The sequence below is a fragment of the Pholis gunnellus genome (genome assembly GCF_910591455.1).
Source record: "Pholis gunnellus genome assembly, chromosome: 14".
NCBI classification, from domain to species: Eukaryota; Metazoa; Chordata; class Actinopteri; order Perciformes; family Pholidae; genus Pholis; species Pholis gunnellus.
Window position 1 is genome coordinate 21,606,570 of NC_136541.1, and position 15,926 is coordinate 21,622,495.

Genomic DNA, 15,926 nt, shown 5'->3' on the forward strand with positions numbered 1-15,926 from the left:
CGTTACAGACTGCAGGAGTAATATGGCATGATATTGCCGGGAGGAAATTCCTAAAAAAAAAGAAAAAAAACCCGCCTTTTTCACGCAGACTTCCAAACAGCTTCCACACTGTGTATTTTAGACATCGTTTGACCTGCAAATCTCCAAATCAATAGCCTACTGAGTACTTACACCAGTGATGAATATCTGCATGCCCCACACTAGATCACTAAACCAGAGCTCTAGCGCTCTCTAGTGGTTACAATGCCACTACATCCCAGTAGATGGCCGGTGTGAGTAGCCCACTGAATGAAGGAATGAATGAAGAAGTGAAGTCTCCGATCAATGACTTTCACAGGCTGATGTAAAATAGAAGAGTGAGGCAGGGAGACTCGTGTAAAAAAGATAGTTGACTAGCCTACTCAACCAGCTTCCCTCTTCTCTTTTAATGATTTGCCCTTCAGAATTTAGGCTAGGATACACAACCAGCACCGTCTGCTCTGTTTGAAACTGTTTTGTGGGTTTTCGTGGTTAAATTTGTACCTACGTAATGAACGTGATTCTTCGTCTTTAATTCAGGCCCCCGGGGCCCCGTTGGCATAGCGCCTCAATTTCCCAGACTGCATTGCTTCTTATACATCCGCCATATTGCCTTCGCCGAAACGCGCTGGCTGGATCGACTCGTACCCTCAAGTGAAAATGTAAGTACAGAAACAATACAATTGTAAGCAAGCTAAGACTATATCTTTTTTAAGTCTGTAATTCGGTAAGCGTACAAGTTTGCGTCTGTTTAAACGTGGGAAATCGGGTTAAACGAGCATATAGCTCACCTCAGGAGATTGGTGCGTCGGGTCCTTCTCTGTTGTTGTTTTCCCCTCTGTCACAGACACAAATTACATTCACCATTCCCTCGCAATATTTCAACTAGCTATAAGCTTTTTGTATCATTACCTGTAATATTTAAATGGACATAATTGAACTGTGTCTGTGCCTGTGCAGTCTTTGTCTTCGGCTTATGTGCCTCTAACGGCATCGTAACGAAGAATAGCTAGCTTCAATTATAGCTAGTTAGCATTAGCCGTGCCCCATATATTTCACATGCAATCTGTGCGCAGGGTCTGTCTATTAACTGCAACTGATTAGCTAGTATCAATAAGATGGACTGAATCAAGTGTTAACGTATTGGTCATGTGCTGGCTAATAACTTTTAACGTTGACGTTTCTACTAACAATCATTGAGAACATGTATCTAGTTTGCGTCCATTATTCTAACACATTTAGGTTTGTTGGTTTGTTTACATGCATTGCTGATTGTGGTAACGGTAACGTTACAGATAATTAACGCGCTGCAGTTAAGACGTCATACGGTTCACGTCTCCGTTTTTTAATACATTTTAAGCATGTATCGGGATCCGTTTTCCTCCATATCAGCATGTATATGGACTCCCCCCACTCTCACCTCTTGTCTGTCACATTAGGTAGCACGGCCACACAACTACAGCAATCTGAGGGAGATTTAGACATTAGACAATCAGGTTTTCTAAAGGCTGTTATGTGGGCATGTAACACATAGCCCATCGGGCCCAACACTCATTGTGGGTTACCCCTGGTGGCTTGAGAATATATTTTGGTCAGGAATTCAAGCAATGCACCATCCAACGGTCTCAGGTGGCATTGACAAAAAGGCTAACACTATTCTTTGAATTGCCAACTGAAGTGAATTGAGCATTTAGATGAATCAAGACAGATGCTAGTCCTAATGGTTGTTTTGGGAGAATTATTTTTTCTAACCCTGACCCTTGGGGCGATTGGAACCCAAGAAGATCTGTCCTGGGTAATAAGGAATATTTAATGAAAGGGATTTCACTTAGAGTTGTTTAAAGCTGTAGTACGTGGTTTAAAATCTAAGTATTCAATTTGATATAAATATCCTTAATATAAGTCAGTGGCGGGCCATGCATTTTATACCTGGGCCTTCTATGCTATCCTACTACAGTTGAATTACCTCCTAATTAACCTCATTATGATACATCAATCCAGCAAACTTGCAGCGGATCCACGCATTCCACCACACAAGAGCACGAGCCATTCAAATACTATTCATAAAAACGACACGATAGACAAATGAACAGTACAGAAGTACAGACCGCACGTCAAGGCGCCCACCGGCCGGCGCAGACCGCACGTCGGGCCGCAGTTGTGGAGCTGTTTCCCTGTGAAAGTGTTCGTTGAGTTGTAGATCGACTCGAGTCTCTCCAAAAGTTTTCAAATGCTACGGTGTCCTCAGGTTAGCGTAGCATAGCTCCAAACCCAGCCATAAAATGTGCAACGCTTCTCCAACGCTGTCCGCAAGAAATACCGTTCATACAAATCCTTTTCCTGGCTGAGTCAGGGCTGCCAGCTGTGGCGTTGACTGACCATTTCTTATGATGTCCAGCTTTTCCTGAAATGTCTTTCTTGAGAAAGACGTTGTCAGTAACTCCGCCACTAAATCCGTTTCTCCTCCTTATTCAGCCATTGAGTGCTAAAAAAACAAAGCTAGGTAAAAAAATAAATAAACTACACCAAAACCCTAAAAATGTTATAATTTCTTTCAATTCGAACTCTTAATCCTCCAACTAAGCTCTGCTGGCAAGTTAAGTGCCAATTTTTGTTTTCCAATAGTCACATGCTCGCCCACTGACCAATCACAGCACACACTGCACCTCACTCCTGCAAAGTGAGCCGCAGTAATGCTGACGTAGTTGTAGGCCTGCAGGCCGCTCTGGTGCGTCTAAGAATCTCAAACTAAAGATCTGATTGGTTGAAGACTATGACAATCAACAATATCGTCCCCATTCACTTAACCTGCACATGGAGGCACTGGTGAGTCTGCAGGCCTCGGGCCTCTCTTCTTACCTAGAGACACAGAGGTAAAATCTGATTGGATAAAAGCTCTACTTAATACAAGCTGCACTGGAAGCAGAGCAACTGAGGAACACAGTAGCTGTGCAATGAGAAAATAAGATAATGGAAAAAATATTTTTATAAATTATGATACATGTAGTGTATTTAAGAAAAATTATAAAATAGCTTTAACTTTGTGATTCTGTTTAGGACAGCAGAGAAGGCTTTGCAGGCCCTGACGGCCCGCCACTGATAGAAGTAAACTCTGTTTTAATATGAAAACTCCCTTTCTGGTGTCTTTCAACTGTTGCTGTGGCTACTTTTAGAAATCAGCGCAAATACCATATAGGGGGTAGACATAGAAAAAATGTATAATGTCATCCAATGCCATAACCCAATTAGTCGTGTCACAGACCACTGTCGATCCGTGATCCATATGGATTGGCACGCACGTGAACCAAATTAATTACACAGTTTAACATTAACCATCACAGTGTGACATAACGTTTTCAGTAAAATATGAGACCAGGACATCATTTTTGCTTTTCTAGTCTCCGAACTCTGATGTTACATTGTAAACAACCAGTGTGTGTTTAAATTGACAGGAGAACAAAGGTTCCGTTCAGTTACATTATGATGCGTTCAGGTACAGAGTAACCCCCTCATAAACGTTTGGCTGCAACAACATTTCCTCTGGTGATGAAGTTTTACATTTTCTTCACAATTTATAAACAAATGCCTGTTTATGAAAGCATGGCAGTTCCAATAGACTTAGTATTTTATATAGATCTTATATCTAGGTGAATTAAAATGTATTAGAAAAGTAGTCCCGCTCTAAAAAGAGAAAGATAAATGTTAACAGTTAAAAATAAAAACCTTGATGAGAAATTAAGCAAACCGAGGTGGAACTGTGGGGTTCTATTTATTTCACAGTAATTTCCTTTAGCCTATTAATAAAATGTAGCATTTATTGTGTTTCGATAGGAATACACTGGACCTGTCTTAATTCAAACATAAGGAGAAGCAGTCAGCAGGCTCCATTTATGCAGAGCAGTTTTATTTTCAAAGGCAGGGTTCTTATTAGTTCTTTCTTTTATTCTGTCTGCAGGGTTTTAGCTCTCTAAAGAGAAGAAAGTCATTAATTATAAATCACAACAGACATTGTGTGATAAAAGGGTAAATCAAAAGCATTAAAGGAGTAGCCCAAGGATGCACACGTAATGTCTTTGTATAAAAAAAGAAAAAAGGGAGTACGGCAGCATATATATATTTTTCTTTTCAATCCTTCCTCGCATCCTCTCTCCTTCTGTGACCTGGACATTGTTCTCCCTCTGCCACCGTGGAGGATCTTCTAATCCCTTAAATGCATCTTGAGGAGGCTTCTGGAGGAGTTTAAAGTGAGGAAATAGTGGCGTATCCTTGACGGAAGTCTTGTCAGCAACCGCAACATAAAACAAGCGTGACACATAGGCGGAATAATCTCAAACCATGGCGGGACTCTACAAATGCAGTTGTACCTTTTTGTATTCCTAAGTTATTTATGATGGACAAAAGCGTGATCGACTGTCCGGCCCTTCATGTGAGAGGGGCACATAGCGTCTGTCTAGGCCTCGTAAGGCTCGGTCCTAACTGCAGTCCTTAATGAAGTTTTCACCATGATATTGTTTGCATGTTTACACGTACAAACAGCTGCTGCTGTCAAATTATTATATCAATAGGAACATCACTTTGCATTCAGCACTACTTTGCTGTATTTCATGTCATGTAAATGGACAGGAGTGTGTTTTTGTGTATATGATATCATATATAGATGGAGATAGAGATATTACATCACAGCATTCTTGTCACATTATGCAGAGTTGTGAGTTGAATTTTATATATATATATATATATATATATATATATATATATATAATGTTTCATGAACACTGTTATGCTCCTCTGACAAAGATCATAAAATCCAGCAGTATAATAAAGAGATGAACAGATGATCCAGCTGCACCACACGTAATTGTTATAGTCATCTTTAGTGGTTATTTTCATAAAATCACACAATTCTAATGATTATGAAATAATTAATTCTATTTTTCTTTAAATATTTGCTTTGGGGGGCATTAGTAGCTTTCCTTATGTATTATAAGCTGGTTAGAGCTAGTGTTAGGAAGTTAAACATTGCATAAATCCCTCAGTGATATTTATTTTATATTGCTGTGAAACATTTCCCTCAAACTATTGTTTTTATTCAAGTTTTTCACCAAGAACACATCATGATCGTAATTTACTGTAGCCCAATCCTTTTTTATGATGAACCGATTTGTTGCACCCTTATAATGCCGCCTTTAAAACCAGGAAAAGACAGCACTAACGATCTCCCCTGTCCATATGATTAAAGGAATACTTCACCCTTAAAATGACCATTTGTAACCTCTTAATTAGATCTGCTCATCTGCCCAATTTCCAACAACAACAGACCTGTGTTCAGTTTATATTGTTCATACGACTATATAAAAACAATGACTATGAATTATTATCATTATTATTATGTACTCTGTATCCGCAATTACTCACATGTAAGTAACTGGACTTGGTCTGAAAAATAGTTTTATAGCTGCATCCCTGCATACAATCAACACAAAAGGTAATCATTACATCTTAGATTTGCTAGAAAGTGTGATTTCTTTTTTGTGTGTTTCAGTGCTGCAGTGATGACTCAGACAGTTCAGACCAACGGGGTTCAGCCCCTCAGTAAGACCTGGGAGCTGAGTCTGTATGAGCTCCAGAGAACCCCACAGGTAACAATTCATAGGATTTCACTTCATTCACAGAAGTGTCTCTTCAAAATCCCCTTCATCAATATCACACCATGTTGAAATGTGTTTCTGGCATACAAATAGCTAAGGAAGGTATTTCTGTGGGGAAACAAATGTTTTATTCATGTATGCAGATGTATGTACTAATAGAGATACTTCCAAGATTATGAATTGATTCAAATCTTCCAAAAATCAATTTGTTAAATTGTTAAAAATGTTATCAAAGAACCAAGATACTGATGAACAGTAATCCTTCACACTAGGACTTGCAATTCATATTCTAAATTCAAGTATGAATGGGGAAAAAATTACATTTCAATATGAAACTTTATTTCAGATTTTGATAGATAGCACGGACAAAAGAACCAGAACCAGTTTTACAGTGTTATTTCGTTTACAATTTATTTATGAAATAAGAAATTTCATTTCATTATTTTAACATTCTTATTTTTGCATAACTTGATCTTGTTATTCTTGAAGTCACTGAGAATTGAGAAATACTAAAACTTTTTAGTAACATGTTTTTTTGCAAGTTTAGCAGAATAAATGTCACCTTTTGCCTTTGTGTGTTTACATTTCAATCCGTTGATTTTATTTAAAACTCTTTAATCCTAATCACACTTTACTCTGCTTTCATGCCATAACTTGCCACACTGCCTTTATTGGTGCACAGTGGACCGGTGTAGATGTTCACATTAGGAGACTTCTATGTACTGAATCGATTTTGAATCTAAATCAAATGTTGAGATACCAAAAGATTCACACCAATAATCACTTTATCTGTAAATAAAACATCTAAAATGATGACTCTTCGGTTGCTAGGGTTATAGGATTTTGAGGACCTTTACCTAAAATCATCAACGGAGCTTGTACCATTCCTCATAGATGTATCTTTGTGTGTACTAACCTTCATTTTGATCTGTTCCATACTGGCACAGGAGGCTATAACAGATGGACTGGAAATTGCAGTGTCGCCAAGGTCCTTGCACAGCGAACTGATGTGTCCTATCTGTCTGGACATGTTGAAGAACACGATGACAACCAAAGAGTGTCTGCACCGCTTCTGTGCTGATTGTATCATCACAGCTCTAAGATCTGGGTACGTTTTACCATGCAGTAGAACGCATTGTTGTTTAATGGATATGTCCGTCATGTCTGTCTAAAATCAGTACATATCCAAATGCACATTAGAAGCACTCTGTTTCCCACAGGATTTTGTAAGACTGTGGTGGGTTGACCTTAGACCTTCTAGGGGGGTAGACACAGTCCATGTTTCAGCTTAGCATAGATTGCATGAGTTGTGGCGTGATACAGCAGTGTGTGCACTGGCAGTTCTGTTACCAGTTAGCCACCATTAGCCACACCATTCAAAACAATAAAAGTGAGCTGCAAGTATGCAGCATCATGTCTACCGTAGTTCCGATTGCTATCAGCCAAAACAGCGTCAATTCCGTTAGCCAGACACACTACAAACCTATTTATTCCCCGTTGTGGGCACAGAGTAGCAGCTGGCGACTCAGAGATGCACTCAGCTGTGTTATCACTAGCAGCCAGGCACCGGTTAAGAGTAGTGAGTGTGGAGTCAGCTGGTGGTAAATGGCAGTATAAAACGGGCAATACAAGTTGTTGTGGGAAAGTGAGTCACCACAACCATGAGACGTCCTTGAGCATGCAGCCATAACTGCACAACTAAAATATTATGCAGTCTACTTCAGCGGAATACAAACTTAGCGGTGGACAGACACAGAGGTGCAACCTCCTTCACTCACTCACTCTCTCGTGGATGCAAGCACAAAAGTAACCAGTCGCATGATCCTCCTGGTGGAGACGATAATAATAATAACTCTTTTAATATACATAGTGGCCTGTGAGTATTGAAATGAAATGTGAACGTATTCTTAAAATAATCGATGCAGGGCTACTCACCTTTACACATATTGGCTCATAAGTAGCAACTGTCTTCAACCATTATGTGGTTGCAAATAACATGGTATTCCACTGTCAACATGAGCCTAGACATGCACTCACTCAATAGACAGCGGCTCTCTAAACTCTCAAAAAGGGTGCTGACTCAATGCTAGAGAAGAGTTTATGTATATCAGTTAGTCATAGTCTTGCAAGTAGAGGTGCAACGGATCATAACGCTCGCGGTTCGGATCGGATCAGCACAAAAGAAGAAAAGAAAGAGCAGATATTATTTTTAGACATCCCTCGTCGCGTTTGTTTTGCCGCTTATACTAATTGCCAATCATTGATGATCCATATTGTTGTTTGATTACAGCAGCTGCCCTCAAGAACCAGAAAGACAGAAATTATAATGCATTTGAAATGTGTTGCATTATTAATAGTCCACATTGTTGCATTGGAACTGTTTAATGTTTCCTAATGTCTGACTGTCTTCCCTGTGTTTCTAGTAATAAAGAGTGTCCTACCTGCCGTAAGAAGCTGGTCTCCAAGAGGTCGCTGCGTCCGGACCCTAACTTTGATGCACTGATTAGTAAGTAATCACAAGAATGTCAAATCACTAGAAGCCAACACACTCGCGGGAGAGCGACTGTTGCCAAGCTGGGTAAAAGACGGATTCTGGACCTTAGCTGCCGGGGGGGGGGGCCGGAGACGGATGACATATACTGGTTTTGAACTGCCCATGAGATGAATGAACATCTGAAAGTCTGTGATTAAAAGCTCTGTGTCACTCACTCGAGTCGCAATGCTTATTAGATTGGCTGAGTAGTATTACATGAGATGATTTCCAATGAATGCAATTGGTCTGTGGGTTTGCAGGTTGTAAAGGCTACAAAAGTGGTTCATGTAAAAAAAAATAGAAAAGCTCCTTCAAAATGTAATAATTCCCAAGAATTTAGAAAATATTAGTCCGGAGTCCAGATAGGACACCATCCACTATAGACCTTTAGAACAAAGACTATTGACATCAGTACATATGTGTGTAGGACATGGGATAGCTTTTAAACCAAGTCCCTCGCAGGAATACCTTCTTTGGATACTTTGAACATGTGGAGACTTTGGGGGCCTCCACAGCTATTTCTCATTTGAGACACACCAGACCCTTTGTTGGGACATGATGAAAAGGTTAAATTATTTAAAAAAATAGTTTTTAACCCAACCAACTCATATTTATTAACTTCACTTTCATAACAATGTTTAATCGTGACACAAAACATCTAGATGAACTGAAAAATTGTCAAAGTATTGCAGAACCTATTTTTATATTCATTTATCCCATTTCAGGCAAGATTTATCCGAGCCGTGACGAGTACGAAGCCCACCAAGAGAGAGTCTTGGCTCGCATCAGCAAACACAACAACCAGCAAGCCCTGTCACACAGCATAGAGGAGGGGCTGAAGATACAGGCTATGACACGGTGAACAGGACTCTCAACACACACCAGCACTGCAAATACAAACGTAAAGCTGTCCCTCTAATACATGCCGTTTGCTTTTGTTTCTGTCAGACTGCAGCGTGGTAAGCGACACACAGTGGAGAACGGTAGTGGAGCGGAGGACAACGGAGACTCCTCCCATTGTAGCAACGCTTCTGTCCACAGCAACCAGGTATGTTGCTACGTATGATGTTTCAATTATCAATCGTGTATGTCATGGATGCATTTTGTGTCAAACCTCAGAAATCAGTTGTAATTTGTGCCCAGTGAAAATATTGGTTGTATTGGTGTGAAATATGTGAATATAAGCACACATGAATATGGGATGACACTTTGTCCTGGTGTGTTATGTCATCGTAACAATGCTGTGCTTTTCTCCAAGGAGGCAGGTCCGAGCATTAAGCGCACCAAGACCAGTGATGACAGCGGTTTGGACATGGACAACGCTGCGGAGAACGGGGGCGGAGACTCTGTGATTGAAGGTGGTGCCAGCGAAATAGAACTGGTGTTCAGGCCACACCCTACCCTGATGGACAAGGATGACGGTCACAACAGGTAGCGTCGCACACGTACAGCTTGCATTATGGCTTTTGTTTGTGTTACATATAAAATACATCTCTGAAGAAACCGAAAGCTGAGATAACCTTTAAAGTGTACGGTGAAAAGTAAAGCAGCTAAAACATGGCATTTATATTTGCTGTTGCCATGAGTTATGTAAACAAGGAACACGTGTTCCACAGAAAATGTTTCCAATACAGTTTGTACTTTTATTTGTAGTGCAAATGTGTGTCTACATGGCTTTGTACGGTATATCATGTGGCCTTCATGACAAGGACTTTATGGTACGGCTCTCAGCAAAGATAGACTGTGTGTGTACTAGGGGTGCAACGGATCACAAACCTCACGGTTCGGTTCGGATCACGGTTCTTGAGTCACGGTTCGGATCATTTTTCGGATCAACAAAGAAAAGGGGAGGAGACAAATATAACTTTGCTTTCCATTTATTAATTAAAGAACTTAAAGATCTCCATTGCCTGGGGAGAGAGGGTGGACCTTTCTGTGGTGACTGGGATGTTACTATTGGGCCTGTCTAGCTTCACTCTGATACTTCTGTCAGCACCTGCCCCAGGTGTGTGTCTGTGTGACTCTCACAGAGGGGGCGTGTCTACAGCACCGGACTATGCATCTCCACTCCGCCGTGGTGAAAGCGGTCAGTCTTTTCCTTTTCATAGAGGAACAAGCTTCATACTGAAGTGGGTGCGTGAGTGGATTTCGTAGCGTGGCTCAAGCATTTTAACCAGATTTTGAAATCTTTTGTTTTCCACACCGGAGTGTCCCCCGTCGCTGACAGGCGGGATGGTGGCTCTTCATATGTGTGGACATGCCGATGTATTGCCATTATCGTACGTCTTTCTCTTTACATAAAGCCTACATACCTTAACGGTTTTGTCCACCACCCTCATCTGTCATTATAAGTTACAGGGAAGACAAAATGCTCCCAAACTTGCGACTTAAATGACGCCGGGGGCTTCTCAAGTTCCTCCGCTCGCCATGACTTTCACCGTTAAATGCTTCTAACCTGCTCCGTTCACGTGAACACACTACTGCTTTATATCTGTTCACTGACACTCTGCATTGATATTCGGGGACTTGTTACTTGAAAAGGAACAGCAGCAGTAAAGCTTTATTACACACTATGATGATTAAACTGTAAAACAAAAAGAGAAAAAATACTCAATTGATCCGCGGTTCACGAGTGATCCGAACCGCGAGGGGTGATCCGTTACACCACTAGTGTGTACACGTTCCAATGAGCTGTATTATGCTCTATTCAGCAAAAATAACTACTGGGCAAAGTTAAATTATAATGTTATGATGATGTGTTCAAATGTAATCTTGTAAAATGTAGTTTTGAGCAGTCAGTTGATGGAGATGTTTACATTGTAATACAAACTAGATATTAGGGAGGGAATTATGACCTGTTTAACTTCCTAAGACGAGCTCTAAGCAGCTCATAATACATCATTAAAACTACTACTAATAATAATAATTAAAGATTTTTTTATCAATTAGAAAAAACAATCTTTTACTGAGCTCAGAGGTGGAGTGAGTCGGTTGGATCCCCAGCATGTTGAGGTGTCCTGAACACTGAACCCAAATAGCTCCTGAAGGCGGGGCCATCGTGAATGTGGGCGAGCACCTTGCATGGTAGTGTATGAATGTGAGTGGATGATGACATGTAGTGTTCAGCGGAAGTGGTCGTCTGTCCAAGTCCATTTCATACCAAAACCACTCTAGACAACATTTAGGTTGTTCACACTGACATCGAGGCGGTTTACATTTTTTTGGGGGGGGGATAGTAATACTATCTTTAATAATAACTATATAATAATCAATACCTTTTTTCCCAGCTGATCCAATCAATAAGTCCAAACTGTGATCTGATCTGAACTGTTACAATGTACTCATCAGCTGTGCCAGCCTGCTCATTTACACGGGTGAATTCATGTGTGTGTCTTCAGTGTGGAGTTTGTCCCTCGCTACATCAAGACGTCCGGTAACGCCACAGTGGACCACCTGTCTAAATACCTGGCTGTGCGACTGGCTCTGGAGGAGCTGAGAAGAAACGCAGAGGCTAGTCCTGTAAATGTGGAGGCAGCTTCAGAGAAGCAGTACACCATCTACATACCTACTGCTGGGAACCAGTTCACTGTGAGTGTACACACACGGAGCATGATCTATACTGCAAAACCTACACTTATGTACCCTACGTGATTGGTCTGTACTACTGCAGTACTTTGCCCTTTGTTCTGATCAAATGTGTGTTCCTAAACTCTGTCCACAGGTTCTGAACGGTTCCTTCTCCCTGGAGCTGGTCAGCGAGAAGTACTGGAAGGTGAACAAACCCATGGAGCTCTACTTTGCACCTACTAAAGAACACAAGTAGACACACGAAAGCACGCACGCACGCACGCACACACACACACATACACACACACTCTTATACCAGTAGGAAGTTAACATATGGACTTGACTACACCTGCACACACACAAACGAGAAGAGAGGAATGTGTGTCAGAAGGAGATGAGAGGGTTGGTTAAACCCTCAAAAGGACTCTTGTAAAAAGAAAAAAAAATGTTGTTTTATATTCTCTGTATCTTTCTTCGTGTCTCTTTCTATTTTTCTCTCCGTAGAAGGTAGCAGATCCATACAGCAGGTAAACTGGAGCGATAATGGGCATTTGTAGAGTCTCTCTAACACCAGGGTCTGTTCAGTCTCATTTTTACAGCATCAGACATTTAGGACCACATTGTCAAAATGGAACTGCATCTCCAAAAACTGCATGATACACTAGCCAGCAGCAGCTGCCCGTAGACATACCACATGGACGTGTGTCGACTCTAGACGCTCATTTCAAATGTAAGGAAGCAAAGAATGATGCCCATAATAATTAGAATTTCTCACTGGAAACCAAACCATGAGATGTAATCACCACTCAATACTTCATGGTTTAATTGAATTTGTAACCCTGAACTATTTTGACTCTGAGAGCCATCGATCTGAATTTATGTGGGTTAGATTCCCCTCTTCAAGTCAATCCAGGTTTTGCTATTTTAAAAACAATAATTGTTTTTCGTGGGATCACATGACTGACAGAATGAAGTCGGTCACACAGATCCAGGCTCTGCTGATTATTCCTGGTAGTGTGAAGGTTTCAGTTAATAATATTTCACAAGCAATTAGATGTACATAATGTACTTGAACTCTTGGCTCTGAATCTTTATTTGCTTTGAATATTTGGCATTTGAATCTTCTGTCTGAATTTGTGAACCCTAAAATGTTTTTGAAATTGGCTACTTGATATTTTCAAGAGGGGAATTCAGACCATACAAATTCAGACAGGTTTTTTCGAGGTATATATTTTATGTTCTAAATTCAATAATAATTTGTAATTCATTTTTTTAAAGTAGGTTTTAGTTGCTTGTGAAATGATTAGTGCATTGTCTTTGCTTCCATAGACGACCCTCTAAACTGATATCAGACCGTTTAATTGGAGCCATCTGGCACAGTGTGACGTGCTGTTAGTGTGGAGGGCCTTTTGAGAAAACACCTGTTGAACCATATGTTAAAAAACTGTTCTTTCATACTGAGCAACTTGACAAGTTATGACCAGCTGTGGGCAGTGCAAGCATATCCAATTGCATCTACATAGTACTATGAAGCTACAAAGTTTGCCTCTGGCAAATATTCTTTCTCTTTTTTGTTAGGTTTTTTGATAATATTGTAAGTAACTTTTTTTGTTTTGTTTGTTTAACACGTCTTTCAAATTAAACTAGAGAATGGTGAACATTTGAATGGCTGCAATGTTTTTTTGAGGGAAGGCTTCTGTCTGTAACTGAATCACTGTAACATGACTAGAGCTCTGGTCGCTCTTTTGACTCTGACTCTACCAGCATGAACACACGCTAACCATCCAGCTGCTCTTTCCTTTGTTCGTGTGAAATGTGTACAGCAGAATAAGTCGACTCATTGAGGAAAAAGTGAATTGTGTTGTAGAAGCTCGTAGCTGTTGTCTTGATCTGTTGCCTGTAGAAACAAACTCCTCTAATATCTGTGGCTTGTTCTTTTATAAATGTATTTTGTAACATGGAGAGGAGTGTGTTGGGTTGGGAAGATATGTTTGCAGCACCACGGACAGTTAGACCATTAAAGTATGTCGCCATCACCCCAAACCTGCTCTCTGCTGCGCGGCCACCGCTGGCTGACCGGTGAAAGGGGACAGTCACAGGATCCTTCTGGTGCCGTCACTCCTTGGATGTAAAGAATGACGTCTTCATATGCAGCTCAGACATACATTCATTCATTCATCGCAGAATACATGATGCTACTTTGTTTTTGTTATTTCAGACACATGGCGAGGGTTTGGTTAAGTGTGTTAAAGTGAGATCAGCCCTGTACGGAGCTACAGAGGACTGTTAGCGCCACACACACCTCCATCACCTGTTAGATCAGGTGGAGGTGGAAGGGAAACTTTGCAGATTCAGTTCTTGAAATGAAAACGTTTTTGCCCACTTACATCCAAGCACACACTTCTTCCTTTCTTTCTCCATACTACGATCCACAAGTCTCCTATGATTGGATTGATTTTTGTAAACGCCCCTATGTGCAGGATGAGTCCTAAAACATTTGAAACTCGCTCTGACTTCTCTTTCACTGGGTGTTAAATACTGTTTTAGTCTCTGTGTAGCTAACCGAGCAGTCAGTTTTACAAGGATATGGATCCTGGAGATTAAGTGCAGTGTTTCCCCTACCATTATATTAGGGGGGCGGCCCGCGGTTCCGCCCCGATCCCCCCTCTCGCTCTCGCTCTCTCTCTCTCTCTCTCTCCCACCAGCGGATGTGCTGAAGAAGAACAGTCGCTCTCCTGCGCTCTGCATCTCATTTGGTACGCAGGACAAACCACAACCATTACACGAAAACATGCATGATTCAAACGTGACTCCTTTTAACCGGCCTCACTGGTTGTGGACAAGAGGATGCACCAATTTGTGTTCGAGGAAAAACATGAGGCGTTTTTGCCATGTAGAGAAAAGTAAAGTTTGCATGTATGAATCTCCTTACTGTTACGCAAAGAGAGTGCCAGTTGATGTAATTTGTGTGCACGATCATGGCTGCTGCTAACGGCCTTCGGAGGCAGACGCACTAATCATGAGTCACTGGATGAATTGTTGGGTGTGTTGAAGTTTTGGCTTTGGCAGCCCATACCAGGTGTAGAAGAACTCCTCATCACAGCCCGTCTACACTTGTGGACACCAGGGGCTGATTCTCACTGCTGTAACAAGAAATATGATTTATTGTTCCATCAAAAGCTGGAAACATTGTCCTTTTAGTTATTGATGTCACACGTTTGATATTTGGCAGGGCAGATCCAATGGAACTGATTTACTTGATCCTTGAGTCCACTGGAGGGGGCAGGTTTTCAGTCAATATTCAGTCAAGTGACCGCATAACCAGTGCACACTATTGTCCTATTCATGGATACATCTTTCACTACAATAAAGAAAGAAATGGAGCCCATTTAAGAACGTCACAGTATTCTATTACATTCAGGACAGTGCAGTCGGTATTTGTGAGAATATATTTGACATCTTAACGCTTGGTTCATATTAGCTTTTTGTGGAGCTTTTAACGGCATCTCGTGGTCTTCATTGGCAGATACATTTTGCTCAGTTGTCTGTTAAAAAGACTGAGCAGTGAGTAATGATAAGATAAACTATTCTTTTATCATTACTCTCCCTGTTAATGTGCTAATCAAGCCGATTGATGTAAAGTGAATGTAGCTGACTCACCATGAGGGATGCCACAAACTGAAGGACTGCATCAGAGTTCTAGCTTTAGGAAAGAGAAAGCGGTAAGTTCCACAAACTGGACTGCCCAGATAGGCATGTGTGAAACAGCTGGAACCACAGCTTCCCACCTGTCTCACTTGGTACCTGACTGTCTGATTAGCTGTCTGTGTGTGTGGGACCTCCATACTGCATCTTTCTGTTTGGACAATGAACCTAAACCTGTGTTCAACATGGAACACAGAGCGCTTATGTTCTCGCTGTCTGGTTAATAAATTGCAAAAAATGACTTAATAGCATCCTGGGTGGGATCATGGACTCCTGTCACTTACTCTATCAACTGTTAAAAATGATTAAAAACTTGACCATATAAACTGAATTTGTAATACGAAGAGTGGAAGGAATTGTCAAGCTGGATAAAAAAGAAATAGTCGATGGCGACAAAACCACTTAGGTTTAGGAGAAACATCATGGTTGGACTGAGAATCACTACATAATCAGTG

At 40.9% G+C, this 15,926-nt stretch overlaps 1 protein-coding gene across 2 annotated transcripts; it reads left to right on the plus strand.

Annotated features, from left to right (window-relative positions):
* Positions 1-635: 635 nt before the first annotated feature.
* rnf2 (ring finger protein 2) lies at positions 636-13,426 on the plus strand. Of its 2 annotated transcripts, none has more exons than XM_079173766.1 (9): positions 636-680; positions 5,561-5,657; positions 6,614-6,774; positions 8,090-8,172; positions 8,925-9,057; positions 9,148-9,247; positions 9,458-9,630; positions 11,598-11,787; positions 11,921-13,426. In XM_079173766.1, the coding sequence occupies exons 2-9, from the start codon at positions 5,571-5,573 to the stop codon at positions 12,020-12,022; spliced, it is 1,029 nt and encodes a 342-aa protein (XP_079029892.1). In that variant the 5' UTR covers positions 636-680; positions 5,561-5,570; the 3' UTR covers positions 12,023-13,426. The 2 variants fall into 2 exon arrangements, with proteins under 2 accessions (XP_079029892.1, XP_079029891.1); XM_079173765.1 differs by having other exon boundaries at positions 5,561-5,656; positions 6,607-6,774.
* Positions 13,427-15,926: the final 2,500 nt, after the last annotated feature.

What these genes read in the sequence shown, in the direction of transcription:
- rnf2 (XM_079173765.1), top strand. Translation starts at nt 5,571, where the DNA reads ATGACTCAGACAGTTCAGACCAACGGGGTTCAGCCCCTCAGTAAGACC. An exon ending in AAGATACAGGCTATGACACG is followed by an intron (nt 9,058 to 9,147) that starts GTGAACAGGACT and finishes TGTTTCTGTCAG; the next exon opens with ACTGCAGCGTGGTAAGCGAC. An exon ending in AAGGATGACGGTCACAACAG is followed by an intron (nt 9,631 to 11,597) that starts GTAGCGTCGCAC and finishes GTGTGTCTTCAG; the next exon opens with TGTGGAGTTTGTCCCTCGCT.